At 50.3% G+C, this 19,116-nt stretch overlaps 1 protein-coding gene across 1 annotated transcript in view; it reads left to right on the top strand.

The window, feature by feature from the left end:
• LOC146072199 (ATP-binding cassette sub-family C member 9-like) overlaps nucleotides 1-19,116 on the top strand; it is a gene marked incomplete at its 3' end in the record, with an annotated part of 107,680 nt that overhangs the window by 27,422 nt on the left and 61,142 nt on the right. Inside the window, exon 14 of the mRNA XM_083179527.1 lies at nucleotides 10,299-10,407. Within this exon, the coding sequence (XP_083035653.1) occupies nucleotides 10,299-10,407 (109 nt within the window). The remainder of the gene's footprint in view (nucleotides 1-10,298; nucleotides 10,408-19,116) is intronic.

The raw sequence follows: 19,116 nt of genomic DNA, 5'->3' as shown, positions 1-19,116 counted from the left end.
CCCCCGGACCATGACCTGAGCACTGACCCCCACTGAGAACAGTGTGACACTGATACACTGCAGATATGTTATACACAACGCACTGTAGTGCCCCCGGCTCACATTATACCACCGTACCCCATACTGGTAATGTAGCTATGTGTGGGAGCCCCCGGACCATGACCTGAGCACTGACCCCCACTGAGAACAGTGTGACACTGATACACTGTAGATATGTTATACACAACGCACTGTAGTGCCCCCTGCTCACATTATACCACCGTGCCCCATACTGGTAATGTAGCTATGTGTGGGAGCCCCTGGACCATGGCCTGAGCACTGACCCCACTGAGAACAGTGTGACACTGATACACTGCAGATATGTTATACACAACGCACTGTAGTGCCCCTGCTCACATTATACCACCGTGCCCCATACTGGTAATGTAGCTATGTGTGGGAGCCCCTGGACCATGGCCTGAGCACTGACCCCCACTGAGAACATTGTGACACTGATACACTGCAGATATGTTATACACAACGCACTGTAGTGCCCCCTGCTCACATTATACCACCGTGCCCCATACTGGTAATGTAGCTATGTGTGGGAGCCCCTGGACCATGGCCTGAGCACTGACCCCCACTGAGAACATTGTGACACTGATACACTGCAGATATGTTATACACAACACACTGTAGTGCCCCCTGCTCACATTATACCACCGTGCCCCATACTGGTAATGTAGCTATGTGTGGGAGCCCCTGGACGATGGCCTGAGCACTGACCCCCACTGAGAACATTGTGACACTGATACACTGCAGATATGTTATACACAACGCACTGTAGTGCCCCCTGCTCACATTATACCACCGTGCCCCATACTGGTAATGTAGCTATGTGTGGGAGCCCCCGGACCATGGCCTGAGCACTAACCCCCACTGAGAACAGTGTGACACTGATACACTGTAGATATGTTATACACAACGTATTGTAGTGCCCCCTGCTCACATTATACCACCGTGCCCCATACTGGTAATGTAGCTATGTGTGGGAGCCCCCGGACCATGGCCTGAGCACTGACCCCCACTGAGAACAGTGTGACACTGATACACTGTAGATATGTTATACACAACGTATTGTAGTGCCCCCTGCTCACATTATACCACCGTGCCCCATACTGGTAATGTAGCTATGTGTGGGAGCCCCCGGACCATGGCCTGAGCACTGACCCCCACTGAGAACAGTGTGACACTGATACACTGCAGATATGTTATACACAACGCACTGTAGTTCCCCCTGCTCACATTATACCACTGTGCCCCATACTGGTAATGTAGCTATGTGTGGGAGCCCCCGGACCATGGCCTGAGCACTGACCCCCACTGAGAACATTGTGACACTGATACACTGCAGATATGTTATACACAACGCACTGTAGTGCCCCCTGCTCACATTATACCACCGTGCCCCATACTGGTAATGTAGCTATGTGTGGGAGCCCCCGGACCATGGCCTGAGCACTGACCCCCACTGAGAACAGTGTGACACTGATACACTGTAGATATGTTATACACAACGTATTGTAGTGCCCCCTGCTCACATTATACCACCGTGTCTCATACTGGTAATGTAGCTATGTGTGGGAGCCCCCGGACCATGGCCTGAGCACTGACCCCCACTGAGAACAGTGTGACACTGATACACTGCAGATATGTTATACACAACGCACTGTAGTGCCCCCTGCTCACATTATACCACCGTGCCCCATACTGGTAATGTAGCTATGTGTGGGAGCCCCCGGACCATGGCCTGAGCACTGACCCCCACTGAGAACAGTGTGACACTGATACACTGCAGATATGTTATACACAACGCACTGTAGTGCCCCCTGCTCACATTATACCACTGTGCCCCATACTGGTAATGTAGCTATGTGTGGGAGCCCCCGGACCATGGCCTGAGCACTGACCCCCACTGAGAACAGTGTGACACTGATACACTGCAGATATGTTATACACAACGCACTGTAGTGCCCCCTGCTCACATTATACCACCGTGCCCCATACTGGTAATGTAGCTATGTGTGGGAGCCCCCGGACCATGGCCTGAGCACTGACCCCCACTGAGAACATTGTGACACTGATACACTGCAGATATGTTATACACAACGCACTGTAGTGCCCCCGGCTCACATTATACCACCGTGCCCCATACTGGTAATGTAGCTATGTGTGGGAGCCCCCGGACCATGACCTGAGCACTGACCCCCACTGAGAACAGTGTGACACTGATACACTGCAGATATGTTATACACAACGCACTGTAGTGCCCCCTGCTCACATTATACCACCGTGCCCCATACTGGTAATGTAGCTATGTGTGGGAGCCCCCGGACCATGGCCTGAGCACTGACCCCCACTGAGAACATTGTGACACTGATACACTGTAGATATGTTATACACAACATACTGTAGTGCCCCCGGCTCACATTATACCACCGTGCCCCATACTGGTAATGTAGCTATGTGTGGGAGCCCCCGGACCATGGCCTGAGCACTGACCCCCACTGAGAACAGTGTGACACTGATACACTGTAGATATGTTATACACAACGTATTGTAGTGCCCCCTGCTCACATTATACCACCGTGTCCCATACTGGTAATGTAGCTATGTGTGGGAGCCCCCGGACCATGGCCTGAGCACTGACCCCCACTGAGAACAGTGTGACACTGATACACTGCAGATATGTTATACACAACGCACTGTAGTGCCCCCTGCTCACATTATACCACCGTGCCCCATACTGGTAATGTAGCTATGTGTGGGAGCCCCCGGACCATGGCCTGAGCACTGACCCCCACTGAGAACAGTGTGACACTGATACACTGCAGATATGTTATACACAACGCACTGTAGTGCCCCCTGCTCACATTATACCACTGTGCCCCATACTGGTAATGTAGCTATGTGTGGGAGCCCCCGGACCATGGCCTGAGCACTGACCCCCACTGAGAACAGTGTGACACTGATACACTGCAGATATGTTATACACAACGCACTGTAGTGCCCCCTGCTCACATTATACCACCGTGCCCCATACTGGTAATGTAGCTATGTGTGGGAGCCCCCGGACCATGGCCTGAGCACTGACCCCCACTGAGAACATTGTGACACTGATACACTGCAGATATGTTATACACAACGCACTGTAGTGCCCCCGGCTCACATTATACCACCGTGCCCCATACTGGTAATGTAGCTATGTGTGGGAGCCCCCGGACCATGACCTGAGCACTGACCCCCACTGAGAACAGTGTGACACTGATACACTGCAGATATGTTATACACAACGCACTGTAGTGCCCCCTGCTCACATTATACCACCGTGCCCCATACTGGTAATGTAGCTATGTGTGGGAGCCCCCGGACCATGGCCTGAGCACTGACCCCCACTGAGAACATTGTGACACTGATACACTGTAGATATGTTATACACAACATACTGTAGTGCCCCCGGCTCACATTATACCACCGTGCCCCATACTGGTAATGTAGCTATGTGTGGGAGCCCCCGGACCATGGCCTGAGCACTGACCCCCACTGAGAACATTGTGACACTGATACACTGTAGATATGTTATACACAATGCACTGTAGTGCCCCCTGCTCACATTATACCACCGTGCCCCATACTGGTAATGTAGCTATGTGTGGGAGCCCCCGGACCATGGCCTGAGCACTGACCCCCACTGAGAACAGTGTGACACTGATACACTGCAGATATGTTATACACAACGCACTGTAGTGCCCCTGCCTCACATTATACCACCGTACCCCATACTGGTAATGTAGCTATGTGTGGGAGCCCCCGGACCATGGCCTGAGCACTGACCCCCACTGAGAACATTGTGACACTGATACACTGCAGATATGTTATACACAACGCACTGTAGTGCCCCCGGCTCACATTATACCACCGTGCCCCATACTGGTAATGTAGCTATGTGTGGGAGCCCCCGGACCATGGCCTGAGCACTGACCCCCACTGAGAACAGTGTGACACTGATACACTGCAGATATATTATACACAATGCACTGTAGTGCCCCCGGCTCACATTATACCACCGTGCCCCATACTGGTAATGTAGCTATGTGTGGGAGCCCCTGGACGATGGCCTGAGCACTGGCCCCCACTGAGAACAGTGTGACACTGATACACTGCAGATATATTATACACAATGCACTGTAGTGCCCCCGGCTCACATTATACCACCGTGCCCCATACTGGTAATGTAGCTATGTGTGGGAGCCCCCGGACCATGACCTGAGCACTGACCCCCACTGAGAACATTGTGACACTGATACACTGCAGATATGTTATACACAACGCACTGTAGTGCCCCCGGCTCACATTATACCACCGTGCCCCATACTGGTAATGTAGCTATGTGTGGGAGCCCCCGGACCATGACCTGAGCACTGACCCCCACTGAGAACATTGTGACACTGATACACTGCAGATATGTTATACACAACGCACTGTAGTGCCCCCGGCTCACATTATACTACCGTACCCCATACTGGTAATGTAGCTATGTGTGGGAGCCCCCGGACCATGACCTGAGCACTGACCCCCACTGAGAACATTGTGACACTGATACACTGCAGATATGTTATACACAACGCACTGTAGTGCCCCCGGCTCACATTATACCACCGTGCCACATACTGGTAATATAGCTATGTGTGGGAGCCCCCGGACCATGGCCTGAGCACTGACCCCACTGAGAACATTGTGACACTGATACACTGCAGATATGTTATACACAACGCACTGTAGTGCCCCCGGCTCACATTATACCACCGTGCCCCATACTGGTAATGTAGCTATGTGTGGGAGCCCCCGGACCATGGCCTGAGCACTGACCCCCACTGAGAACATTGTGACACTGATACACTGCAGATATGTTATACACAACGCACTGTAGTTCCCCCGGCTCACATTATACCACCGTGCCCCATACTGGTAATGTAGCTATGTGTGGGAGCCCCCGGACCATGGCCTGAGCACTGACCCCCACTGAGAACAGTGTGACACTGATACACTGCAGATATGTTATACACAACGCACTGTAGTGCCCCCGGCTCACATTATACCACCGTGCCCCATACTGGTAATGTAGCTATGTGTGGGAGCCCCCGGACCATGGCCTGAGCACTGACCCCCACTGAGAACAGTGTGACACTGATACACTGCAGATATGTTATACACAACGCACTATAGTGCCCCCGGCTCACATTATACCACCGTGCCCCATACTGATAATGTAGCTATGTGTGGGAGCCCCCGGACCATGGCCTGAGCACTGACCCCCACTGAGAACAGTGTGACACTGATACACTGCAGATATGTTATACACAACGCACTGTGTTATACCTGCTCACATTATACCACCGTGCCCCATACTGGTAATGTAGCTATGTGTGGGAGCCCCCAGACCATGGCCTGAGCACTGACCCCCACTGAGAACATTGTGACACTGATACACTGCAGATATGTTATACACAACGCACTGTAGTGCCCCCGGCTCACATTATACCACCGTGCCCCATACTGGTAATGTAGCTATGTGTGGGAGCCCCCGGACCATGGCCTGAGCACTGACCCCCACTTCGTGTACCACGTTCCCTCGCAGTGCTCACTTTCCTGTGCTCGGTATACGTTACCGTTCCTAAATGTAGTCCGAGTGGGCGGCAAAGTATGGCAGGAAAAACACACATCAACCTTTATCATGTGTCGGCTGTTGCCATGTAGACCCTTGCTTGTTTTGACCTTGTGCATGGTGACCTGTTGCCTATGGCGACTTCATCATTGTCGACCTATCATCCGGATACCCTGGACAACTGCCCCGGCCGACATATTGTTAAACCACGTCCAGCCTCTTGCACTATTACATCCAACCACTTGCACTATTACATCCAACCACTTGCACTATTACATCCAACCACTTGCACTATTACATCCAACCACTTGCACTATTACATCCAGCCACTTGCACTATTACATCCAGCCACTTGCACTATTACATCCAAACACTTGCACTTTTACATCCAGCCACTTGCTCTTTTATATCCAACCACTTGCACTTTTACATCCAGCCACTTGCACTATTAAATCCAACCACTTGCACTAATACATCCAACCACTTGCACTTTTATATCCAGCACTATTACATTCAGCCACTTTCACTATTACATCCAACCATTTGCACTTTTACATCCAGCCACTTTCACTATTACATCCAGCCACTTTTTCTATTACATCCAACCACTTGCACTATTAAATCTAGCACTATTACATCCAACCACTTGCACTATTACATCCAACCACTTGCACTATTACATCCAACCACTTGCACTATTACATCCAACCACTTGCACTATTACATCCAACCACTTGCACTTTTACATCCAGCCACTTGCACTATTATATCCAACCACTTGCGCTATTATATCCAGCACTATTACATCCAGCCACTTGCACTTTTACATCCAGCCACTTTCACTATTATATCCAACCACTTGCGCTATTACAACCAGCCACTTGCACTATTACATCCAGCCACTTGCACTATTACATCCAACCACTTGCACTATTACATCCAACCACTTGCACTATTACATCCAACCACTTGCACTATTACAACCAGCCACTTGCACTATTACATCCAGCCACTTGCACTATTACATCCAACCACTTGCACTATTACATCCAACCACTTGCACTTTTACATCCAGCCACTTGCACTATTATATCCAACCTTTTTTGCTATTATATCCAGCACTATTACATCCAGCCACTTGCACTATTACATCCAACCACTGGCACTATTACATCCAACCACTTGCACTTTTACATCCAGCCACTTTCACTATTATATCCAACCACTTGCACTATTATATCCAGCCACTTGCACTATTACATCCAACCACTTGCACTATTACATCCAACCACTTGCACTATTACATCCAGCCACTTGCACTATTACATCCAGCCACTTGCACTATTATATCCAACCACTTGTGCTATTATATCCAGCACTATTACATCCAGCCACTTGCACTTTTACATCCAGCCACTTTCACTATTACATCCAACCACTTGCGCTATTACAACCAGCCACTTGCACTATTACATCCAGCCACTTGCACTATTACATCCAACCACTTGCACTATTACATCCAACCACTTGCACTATTACATCCAACCACTTGCACTATTACAACCAGCCACTTGCACTATTACATCCAGCCACTTGCACTATTACATCCAACCACTTGCACTATTACATCCAACCACTTGCACTTTTACATCCAGCCACTTGCACTATTATATCCAACCTTTTTTGCTATTATATCCAGCACTATTACATCCAGCCACTTGCACTATTACATCCAACCACTTGCACTATTACATCCAACCACTTGCACTTTTACATCCAGCCACTTTCACTATTATATCCAACCACTTGCACTATTATATCCAGCCACTTGCACTATTACATCCAACCACTTGCACTATTACATCCAACCACTTGCACTATTACATCCAGCCACTTGCACTATTACATCCAGCCACTTGCACTATTATATCCAACCACTTGCGCTATTATATCCAGCACTATTACATCCAGCCACTTGCACTTTTACATCCAGCCACTTTCACTATTACATCCAACCACTTGCACTATTACATCCAGCCACTTGCACTATTACATCCAACCACTTGCACTATTACATCCAACCACTTGCACTATTACATCCAGCCACTTGCACTATTACATCCAACCACTTGCACTATTACATCCAGCCACTTGCACTATTACATCCAGCCACTTGCACTATTACATCCAACCACTTGCACTATTACATCCAACCACTTGCACTATTACATGCAGACACTTGCACTATTACATGGGTCCTCAAACTGCGGCCCTCCAGATGTTGTGAAACTACAAATCCCAGCATGCCTAGCCACAGTTTTGCTATAAGGGAGTGTTAAAACTGTGGCAAGGCATGCTGGGATTTGTAGTTTCACAACATCTGGAGGGCCGCAGTTTGAGGACCCATGCACTATTATATCTAGCCACTTGCACTATTACATCCAAATGTTTGCACTATTGCATACAAATGCTTGCACTATTACATCTAGCCTCTTGCACTATTACATCCAGGTACTTGCACTATGACATCTAGCCACTTGCACTATTACATATAGCGGTTTTCACTATTACATCCACCCACTTGTACAATTACATTACATCTAGCCGTTTGCACTATTACATCCAGACATTTGCACTATTACTAAAAAACAAAATGTCCTCTAGGGGACAGACAGGCGCTGATAAGGGATGAAATCCCAGCTGCTGTGCGGGGTGAGGTTGTCAATCCCACTGGAAGGGGAAAACAAGCGAATATGGTAACGCTGCACTATGAGGAGGAATGCACTGTATTAACCACCATGGGATAGAAATAAAAACATTTCATTCAACGAAAACTCACATTAAAAATTATACATATAATGAAAAATCAATGTGTAAAAAGCAATAGTTCTAGCAGCATTTATATGGTACTTTCTTAGCTTAGAAATATACCGTATTGGGACACCAGTCTCTCTTGATGAAAGTGGTACATAATTATGTCCCGTTCCTATGTTGACCTCCAATTAAAAACAGGGGATTTGACCAAAGCTGATCTCATACAGTCACTAGTAGCAGATCCTCACTCGCTGGGCACCGAGTATCCTGGACTGGAGAAATAATTGCAGCAAAGGATTGGGGCTCAGGGATTCCTGAGAGTGATGGAGCAGGTCTGGTCCGGGACGGGAGATTCGCTGTAGATGGATCCAATGGGATGGTGAATACCCAGGAGAGGCCGGTCTGTAGCAAAACCTTGGCACTAACGCGTTTCGCCAGTTCAACTGGCTTTATCAAAGGTGAACCCCTCTGATAAAGCCTCAGCGAGTGAGGATGTCCTATGTCTCACATCTGCCACTTCTCCATCAGCTATATATATATGTGTGTGTGTGTGTGTTATATTAATGTATGATTTAGTTGTTGGTAGGATTTGTTCTTATCTGACACAAGTCTCCTGGCGCCTTATAACTGACCGATAACTATAACTGACCGATAACTAAAACTGACCGATAGCTATAACTGACCGACTGCTATAACTGACCGATAGCTATAACTGACCGACTGCTATAACTGACCGACTGCTATAACTGACCGATAGCTATAACTGACCAACTGCTATAACTGACCGACTGCTATAACTGACCGATAGCTATAACTGACCAACTGCTATAACTGACCGATAGCTATAACTGACGACTGCTATAACTGACCGACTGCTATAACTGACCGATAGCTATAACTGACCGATAGCTATAACTGACCGATAGCTATAACTGACCAACTGCTATAACTGACCGATAGCTATAACTGACCGATAACTATAACTGACCGATAACTATACCTGACGATAACTATAACTGACCGATAGCTATAACTGACCGATAGCTATAACTGACCGACTGCTATAACTGACCGATAGCTATAACTGACCGACTGCTATAACTGACCGATAGCTATAACTGACCGATTGCTATAACTGACCGATAGCTATAACTGACCGATAGCTATAACTGACCGATAGCTATAACTGACCGATAGCTATAACTGACCGATAGCTATAACTGACCGATTGCTATAACTGACCGATAGCTATAACTGACCGACTGCTATAACTGACCGATAACTATAACTGACCGACTGCTATAACTGACCGATAACTATAACTGACCGACTGCTATAACTGACCGATAGCTATAACTGACCGACTGCTATAACTGACCGACTGCTATAACTGACCGACTGCTATAACTGACCGACTGCTATAACTGACCGATAGCTATAACTGACCGACTGCTATAACTGACCGATAGCTATAACTGACCGACTGCTATAACTGACCGACTGCTATAACTGACCGACTGCTATAACTGACCGATAGCTATAACTGACCGACTGCTATAACTGACCGACTGCTATAACTGACCGACTGCTATAACTGACCGATATTGTGGATGATGAGCGGATGAAGCTCCTCCCACAGATAAGACAATAAATGTGAAATACCTTTCTCTGTATTGGAGATGATATTTTTGTACCAGGTTATTTCTAGAACATACTGTATCCTGAATTCATTGTCCCGCTGAGTCAGACGTCTAATTCCAGCCTCGGATTCTCCCCCCAGTGTCCAGAAGCTGAACGAATTCTTCAGCAGTGACGAGATCAGGGATGACACCATGAGGAAGGGAGATTCCCCCCGCCTGTTCGATGCCTGCAAGAAGCATCCTGGAATTGTAGGTGTATAACACACGCGCCCTGAGCTCAGGGGAGCCCGGTGCATAAATATTTACTTCTGCCGGATTCCAAGCACTGGTGATAATGACGTCCCGACACTTGTATTTATTTTCCACAAATGGTAACAAGTCACCGATGAGCATCAGGCTCCTGCGGCATTATCAGTACTGCCACCTACGGGTGATAGAGATCCGTAACTGCGGAATAGTCACCGATGAGCATCAGGCTCCTGCGGTATTATCAGTACTGCCACCTACGGGTGATAGAGATCCGTAACTGCGGAATAGTCACCGATGAGCAGCAGGCTCCTGCGGTATTATCAGTACTGCCACCTACGGGTGATAGAGATCTGTAACTGCGGAATAGTCACCGATGAGCATCAGGCTCCTGCGGCATTATCAGTACTGCCACCTACGGGTGATAGAGATCTGTAACTGCGGAATAGTCACCGATGAGCATCAGGCTCCTGCGGCATTATCAGTACTGCCACCTACGGGTGATAGAGATCCGTAACTGCGGAATAGTCACCGATGAGCATCAGGCTCCTGCGGTATTATCAGTACTGCCACCTACGGGTGATAGAGATCCGTAACTGCGGAATAGTCACCGATGAGCATCAGGCTCCTGCGGTATTATCAGTACTGCCACCTACGGGTGATAGAGATCTGTAACTGCGGAATAGTCACCGATGAGCATCAGGCTCCTGCGGCATTATCAGTACTGCCACCTACGGGTGATAGAGATCCGTAACTGCGGAATAGTCACCGATGAGCATCAGACTCCTGCGGTATTATCAGTACTGCCACCTACGGGTGATAGAGATCTGTAACTGCGGAATAGTCACCGATGAGCATCAGGCTCCTGCGGCATTATCAGTACTGCCACCTACGGGTGATAGAGATCCGTAACTGCGGAATAGTCACCGATGAGCATCAGGCTCCTGCGGCATTATCAGTACTGCCACCTACGGGTGATAGAGATCCGTAACTGCGGAATAGTCACCGATGAGCATCAGGCTCCTGCGGCATTATCAGTACTGCCACCTACGGGTGATAGAGATCCGTAACTGCGGAATAGTCACCGATGAGCATCAGGCTCCTGCGGCATTATCAGTACTGCCACCTACGGGTGATAGAGATCCGTAACTGCGGAATAGTCACCGATGAGCATCAGGCTCCTGCGGTATTATCAGTACTGCCACCTACGGGTGATAGAGATCTGTAACTGCGGAATAGTCACCGATGAGCATCAGGCTCCTGCGGCATTATCAGTACTGCCACCTACGGGTGATAGAGATCCGTAACTGCGGAATAGTCACCGATGAGCATCAGGCTCCTGCGGTATTATCAGTACTGCCACCTACGGGTGATAGAGATCTGTAACTGCGGAATAGTCACCGATGAGCATCAGGCTCCTGCGGTATTATCAGTACTGCCACCTACGGGTGATAGAGATCCGTAACTGCGGAATAGTCACCGATGAGCATCAGGCTCCTGCGGCATTATCAGTACTGCCACCTACGGGTGATAGAGATCCGTAACTGCGGAATAGTCACCGATGAGCATCAGGCTCCTGCGGCATTATCAGTACTGCCACCTACGGGTGATAGAGATCTGTAACTGCGGAATAGTCACCGATGAGCATCAGGCTCCTGCGGCATTATCAGTACTGCCACCTACGGGTGATAGAGATCCGTAACTGCGGAATAGTCACAGATGAGCATCAGGCTCCTGCGGTATTATCAGTACTGCCACCTACGGGTGATAGAGATCTGTAACTGCGGAATAGTCACCGATGAGCATCAGGCTCCTGCGGTATTATCAGTACTGCCACCTACAGGTGATAGAGATCTGTAACTGCGGAATAGTCACCGATGAGCATCAGGCTCCTGCGGCATTATCAGTACTGCCACCTACGGGTGATAGAGATCTGTAACTGCGGAATAGTCACCGATGAGCATCAGGCTCCTGCGGCATTATCAGTACTGCCACCTACGGGTGATAGAGATCTGTAACTGCGGAATAGTCACCGATGAGCATCAGGCTCCTGCGGTATTATCAGTACTGCCACCTACAGGTGATAGAGATCCGTAACTGCGGAATAGTCACCGATGAGCATCAGGCTCCTGCGGTATTATCAGTACTGCCACCTACGGGTGATAGAGATCCGTAACTGCGGAATAGTCACCGATGAGCATCAGGCTCCTGCGGCATTATCAGTACTGCCACCTACGGGTGATAGAGATCTGTAACTGCGGAATAGTCACCGATGAGCATCAGGCTCCTGCGGCATTATCAGTACTGCCACCTACGGGTGATAGAGATCTGTAACTGCGGAATAGTCACCGATGAGCATCAGGCTCCTGCGGTATTATCAGTACTGCCACCTACGGGTGATAGAGATCCGTAACTGCGGAATAGTCACCGATGAGCATCAGGCTCCTGCGGCATTATCAGTACTGCCACCTACGGGTGATAGAGATCCGTAACTGCGGAATAGTCACCGATGAGCATCAGGCTCCTGCGGCATTATCAGTACTGCCACCTACGGGTGATAGAGATCCGTAACTGCGGAATAGTCACCGATGAGCATCAGGCTCCTGCGGCATTATCAGTACTGCCACCTACGGGTGATAGAGATCTGTAACTGCGGAATAGTCACCGATGAGCATCAGGCTCCTGCGGTATTATCAGTACTGCCACCTACGGGTGATAGAGATCTGTAACTGCGGAATAGTCACCGATGAGCATCAGGCTCCTGCGGCATTATCAGTACTGCCACCTACGGGTGATAGAGATCTGTAACTGCGGAATAGTCACCGATGAGCATCAGGCTCCTGCGGCATTATCAGTACTGCCACCTACGGGTGATAGAGATCTGTAACTGCGGAATAGTCACCGATGAGCATCAGGCTCCTGCGGCATTATCAGTACTGCCACCTACGGGTGATAGAGATCTGTAACTACGGAATAGTCACCGATGAGCATCAGGCTCCTGCGGCATTATCAGTACTGCCACCTACGGGTGATAGAGATCCGTAACTGCGGAATAGTCACCGATGAGCATCAGGCTCCTGCGGTATTATCAGTACTGCCACCTACGGGTGATAGAGATCCGTAACTGCGGAATAGTCACCGATGAGCATCAGGCTCCTGCGGTATTATCAGTACTGCCACCTACAGGTGATAGAGATCCGTAACTGCGGAATAGTCACCGATGAGCATCAGGCTCCTGCGGTATTATCAGTACTGCCACCTACGGGTGATAGAGATCCGTAACTGCGGAATAGTCACCGATGAGCATCAGGCTCCTGCGGCATTATCAGTACTGCCACCTACGGGTGATAGAGATCCGTAACTGCGGAATAGTCACCGATGAGCATCAGGCTCCTGCGGCATTATCAGTACTGCCACCTACGGGTGATAGAGATCTGTAACTGCGGAATAGTCACCGATGAGCATCAGGCTCCTGCGGCATTATCAGTACTGCCACCTACGGGTGATAGAGATCTGTAACTGCGGAATAGTCACCGATGAGCATCAGGCTCCTGCGGCATTATCAGTACTGCCACCTACGGGTGATAGAGATCTGTAACTGCGGAATAGTCACCGATGAGCATCAGGCTCCTGCGGTATTATCAGTACTGCCACCTACGGGTGATAGAGATCTGTAACTGCGGAATAGTCACCGATGAGCATCAGGCTCCTGCGGCATTATCAGTACTGCCACCTACGGGTGATAGAGATCTGTAACTGCGGAATAGTCACCGATGAGCATCAGGCTCCTGCGGCATTATCAGTACTGCCACCTACGGGTGATAGAGATCTGTAACTGCGGAATAGTCACCGATGAGCATCAGGCTCCTGCGGTATTATCAGTACTGCCACCTACGGGTGATAGAGATCTGTAACTGCGGAATAGTCACCGATGAGCATCAGGCTCCTGCAGTATTATCGGTACTGCCACCTACGGGTGATAGAGATCTGTAACTGCGGAATAGTCACCGATGAGCATCAGGCTCCTGCGGTATTATCAGTACTGCCACCTACGGGTGATAGAGATCTGTAACTGCGGAATAGTCACCGATGAGCATCAGGCTCCTGCGGTATTATCAGTACTGCCACCTACGGGTGATAGAGATCTGTAACTGCGGAATAGTCACCGATGAGCATCAGGCTCCTGCGGTATTATCAGTACTGCCACCTACGGGTGATAGAGATCTGTAACTGCGGAATAGTCACCGATGAGCATCAGGCTCCTGCGGCATTATCAGTACTGCCACCTACGGGTGATAGAGATCTGTAACTGCGGAATAGTCACCGATGAGCATCAGGCTCCTGCGGCATTATCAGTACTGCCACCTACGGGTGATAGAGATCTGTAACTGCGGAATAGTCACCGATGAGCATCAGGCTCCTGCGGCATTATCAGTACTGCCACCTACGGGTGATAGAGATCTGTAACTGCGGAATAGTCACCGATGAGCATCAGGCTCCTGCGGTATTATCAGTACTGCCACCTACGGGTGATAGAGATCTGTAACTGCGGAATAGTCACCGATGAGCATCAGGCTCCTGCGGTATTATCAGTGCTGCCACCTACGGGTGATAGAGATCTGTAACTGCGGAATAGTCACCGATGAGCATCAGGCTCCTGCGGTATTATCAGTACTGCCACCTACGGGTGATAGAGATCTGTAACTGCGGAATAGTCACCGATGAGCATCAGGCTCCTGCGGTATTATCAGTACTGCCACCTACAGGTGATAGAGATCCGTAACTGCGGAATAGTCACCGATGAGCATCAGGCTCCTGCGGTATTATCAGTGCTGCCACCTAAGGGTGATAGAGATCTGTAACTGCGGAATAGTCACCGATGAGCATCAGGCTCCTGCGGCATTATCAGTACTGCCACCTACGGGTGATAGAGATCTGTAACTGCGGAATAGTCACCGATGAGCATCAGGCTCCTGCGGTATTATCAGTACTGCCACCTACGGGTGATAGAGATCCGTAACTGCGGAATAGTCACCGATGAGCATCAGGCTCCTGCGGTATTATCAGTGCTGCCACCTAAGGGTGATAGAGATCTGTAACTGCGGAATAGTCACCGATGAGCATCAGGCTCCTGCGGCATTATCAGTACTGCCACCTACAGGTGATAGAGATCTGTAACTGCGGAATAGTCACCGATGAGCATCAGGCTCCTGCGGCATTATCAGTGCTGCCACCTACGGGTGATAGAGATCCGTAACTGCGGAATAGTCACCGATGAGCATCAGGCTCCTGCGGCATTATCAGTACTGCCACCTACGGGTGATAGAGATCCGTAACTGCGGAATAGTCACCGATGAGCATCAGGCTCCTGCGGCATTATCAGTACTGCCACCTACAGGTGATAGAGATCTGTAACTGCGGAATAGTCACCGATGAGCATCAGGCTCCTGCGGCATTATCAGTGCTGCCACCTACGGGTGATAGAGATCCGTAACTGCGGAATAGTCTACACGTGAAAAGAACGACATGAGTTTTCTGTGGTGCACTAGGACACCTTACCATTCTGATTAGTAATGTGGCGGGTGCACCGGGGCACTGGAAATGATGCATGGCGAGTGCCGAGAGGGGCACCGGATATGAAGAGTGGCGCGCGCATGGGGGTACGGTTATGAACATGAAGCATGGCAATCGCAGAGGGGCACCGGTTATGAAGCATGATGCGAGCAGAGGGGCACCGGATATGAAGCATGATGTGAGCAGAGGGGCACCGGATATAAAGCATGGTGCGAGCAGAGGGGCACCGGATATGAAGCATGGCATTCGCAGAGGGGCACCGGATATAAAGCATGGTGCGAGCAGAGGGGCACCGGATATGAAGCATGGCATTCGCAGAGGGGCACCGGATATAAAGCATGGTGCGAGCAGAGGGGCACCGGATATGAAGCATGGTGCGAGCAGAGGGGCACCGGATATAAAGCATGGTGCGAGCAGAGGGGCACCGGATATGAAGCATGGCATTCGCAGAGGGGCACCGGTTATGAAGCATGGTGCGAGCAGAGGGGCACCGGATATGAAGCATGGTGCGAGCAGAGGGGCACCGGATATGAAGCATGGTGCGAGCAGAGGGGCACCGGATATGAAGCATGGTGTGAGCAGAGGGGCACCGGTTATGAAGCATGGTGCGAGCAGAGGGGCACCGGTTATGAAGCATGGTGCGAGCAGAGGGGCACCGGATATGAAGCACGGTGTGAGCAGAGGGGGGCACCGGATATGAAGCATGGTGTGAGCAGAGGGGCACCGGTTATGAAGCATGGTGCGAGCAGAGGGGCACCGGATATGAAGCATGGTGTGAGCAGAGGGGGGCACCGGATATGAAGCATGGTGTGAGCAGAGGGGCACCGGATATGAAGCATGGTGCGAGCAGAGGGGCACCGGATATGAAGCATGGTGTGAGCAGAGGGGCACCGGATATGAAGCATGGTGTGAGCAGAGGGGCACCGGATATGAAGCATGGTGTGAGCAGAGGGGCACCGGTTATGAAGCATGGCGAGCACAGGGGGGCACCGGCTATGAAGCATGGCGAGCACAGGGGGCACTGGTTATGAAGCATGGCGATAGCAGGGGGCACCGGTTATGAAGCATGGTGCGAGCGCTGGGGGGCACCGGATATGAAGCATGGCGCGCGTAGGGGGGCACCGGATATGAAGCATGGCGAGCACAGGGGGGCACTGGATATGAAGCATGGCGAGCGCAGGGGGGCACCGGATATGAAGCATGGCGAGAGCAGGGGGGCACCGGTTATGAAGCATGGCGAGCACAGGGGGGCATCGGATATGAAGCATGGCGAGCACAGGGGGGCACCGGATATGAAGCATGGCGAGCACAGGGGGGCACCGGATATGAAGCATGGCGAGCACAGGGGGGCACCGGTTATGAAGCATGGCGAGCACAGGGGGGCCCCGGATATGAAGCATGGCAGGGGATGCGACATACTCATTTTGGGGTCCATGTGCTGAAATCTACAAAATGACACAAAAAACCTTGAAAACCTCATGTCGACTTTTTCATGTGTTAACTGTTTCCATGTTGCAACAGTTTTCCCATGTCGACCTTGTGCACAACCCCCACCGCTGTCTCCAGGGAGGCTGATGGAGGTGCGGAGGCGTGGATGTGATCCGCCCACTCACTGCAAGGCCACGCCCCCTGTATCACCGAGCCGACAGCTCCCTCCTACACACGGAAGCCGGAACGTTGTGATTAGGGCGCACCTCTTATTTAGAAACATAGAAACATAGAATTTGACAGCAGATAAGAACCATTTGGCCCATCTAGTCTGCCCCTTTTTTACCCTTCAGGTAAACTCAACCCTTTTTAATCCTTATTTCTTTGTAAGGATATTCATATGCCTATCCCAAGCATGTTTACATTGTACTACTGTCTTAGCCTCTACCACCTCTGATGGGTCTGTTCTACTGTCTTATCCACTACCCTTTCTGTGAAGTAATTCTTCCTCGCATTTCCCCTGAATCTTCCTCCCTCTAGTGTCAGTGCATGTCCTCGTGTTCTGTTGCTCCTCTTCCTGTGAAGAATGTCTCCCACCTGCACCTTCCTCCCTCTAGTGTCAGTGCATGTCCTTGTGTTCTGCTGCTCCTCTTCCTGTGAAGAATGTCTCCCACCTGTACCTTCCTCCCTCTAGTGTCAGTGCGTGTCCTCGTGTTCTGCTGCTCCTCTTCCTGTGAAGAATGTCTCCCACCTGTACCTTCCTCCCTCTAGTGTCAGTGCATGTCCTTGTGTTCTGCTGCTCCTCTTCCTGTGACTAATGTCTCCCACCTGTACCTTCCTCCCTCTAGTGTCAGTGCATGTCCTCGTGTTCTGCTGCTCCTCTTCCTGTGAAGAATGTCTCCCACCTGTACCTTCCTCCCTCTAGTGTCAGTGCATGTCCTCGTGTTCTGCTGCTCCTCTTCCTGTGACTAATGTCTCCCACCTGTACCTTCCTCCCTCTAGTGTCAGTGCATGTCCTCGTGTTCTGCTGCTCCTCTTCCTGTGAAGAATGTCTCCCACCTGTACCTTCCTCCCTCTAGTGTCAGTGCATGTCCTCGTGTTCTGCTGCTCCTCTTCCTGTGACTAATGTCTCCCACCTGTACCTTCCTCCCTCTAGTGTCAGTGCATGTCCTCGTGTTCTGCTGCTCCTCTTCCTGTGACTAATGTCTCCCACCTGTACCTTCCTCCCCCTAGTGTCAGTGCATGTCCTTGTGTTCTGCTGCTCCTCTTCTTGTGACTAATGTCTCCCACCTGTACCTTCCTCCCTCTAGTGTCAGTGCATGTCCTCGTGTTCTGCTGCTCCTCTTCCTGTGACTAATGTCTCCCACCTGTACCTTCCTCCCTCTAGTGTCAGTGCGTGTCCTCGTGTTCTGCTGCTCCTCTTCCTGTGAAGAATGTCTCCCACCTGTACCTTCCTCCCTCTAGTGTCAGTGCGTGTCCTTGTGTTCTGCTGCTCCTCTTCCTGTGAAGAATGTCTACCACCTGTACCTTCCTCCCCCTAGTGTCAGTGCATGTCCTCGTGTTCTGCTGCTCCTCTTCCTGTGACTAATGTCTCCCACCTGTACCTTCCTCCCCCCCAGTGTCAGTGCATGTCCTCGTGTTCTGCTGCTCCTCTTCCTGTGAAGAATGTCTCCCACCTGTACCTTCCTCCCTCTAGTGTCAGTGCGTGTC

Source organism: Crinia signifera, chromosome 4, assembly GCF_055691185.1.
Source record: "Crinia signifera chromosome 4, ASM5569118v1, whole genome shotgun sequence".
NCBI lineage: Eukaryota > Metazoa > Chordata > Amphibia > Anura > Myobatrachidae > Crinia > Crinia signifera.
Note: the sequence above shows the minus strand (reverse complement) of the source record. Positions and strands in the feature narration are given on the sequence as shown.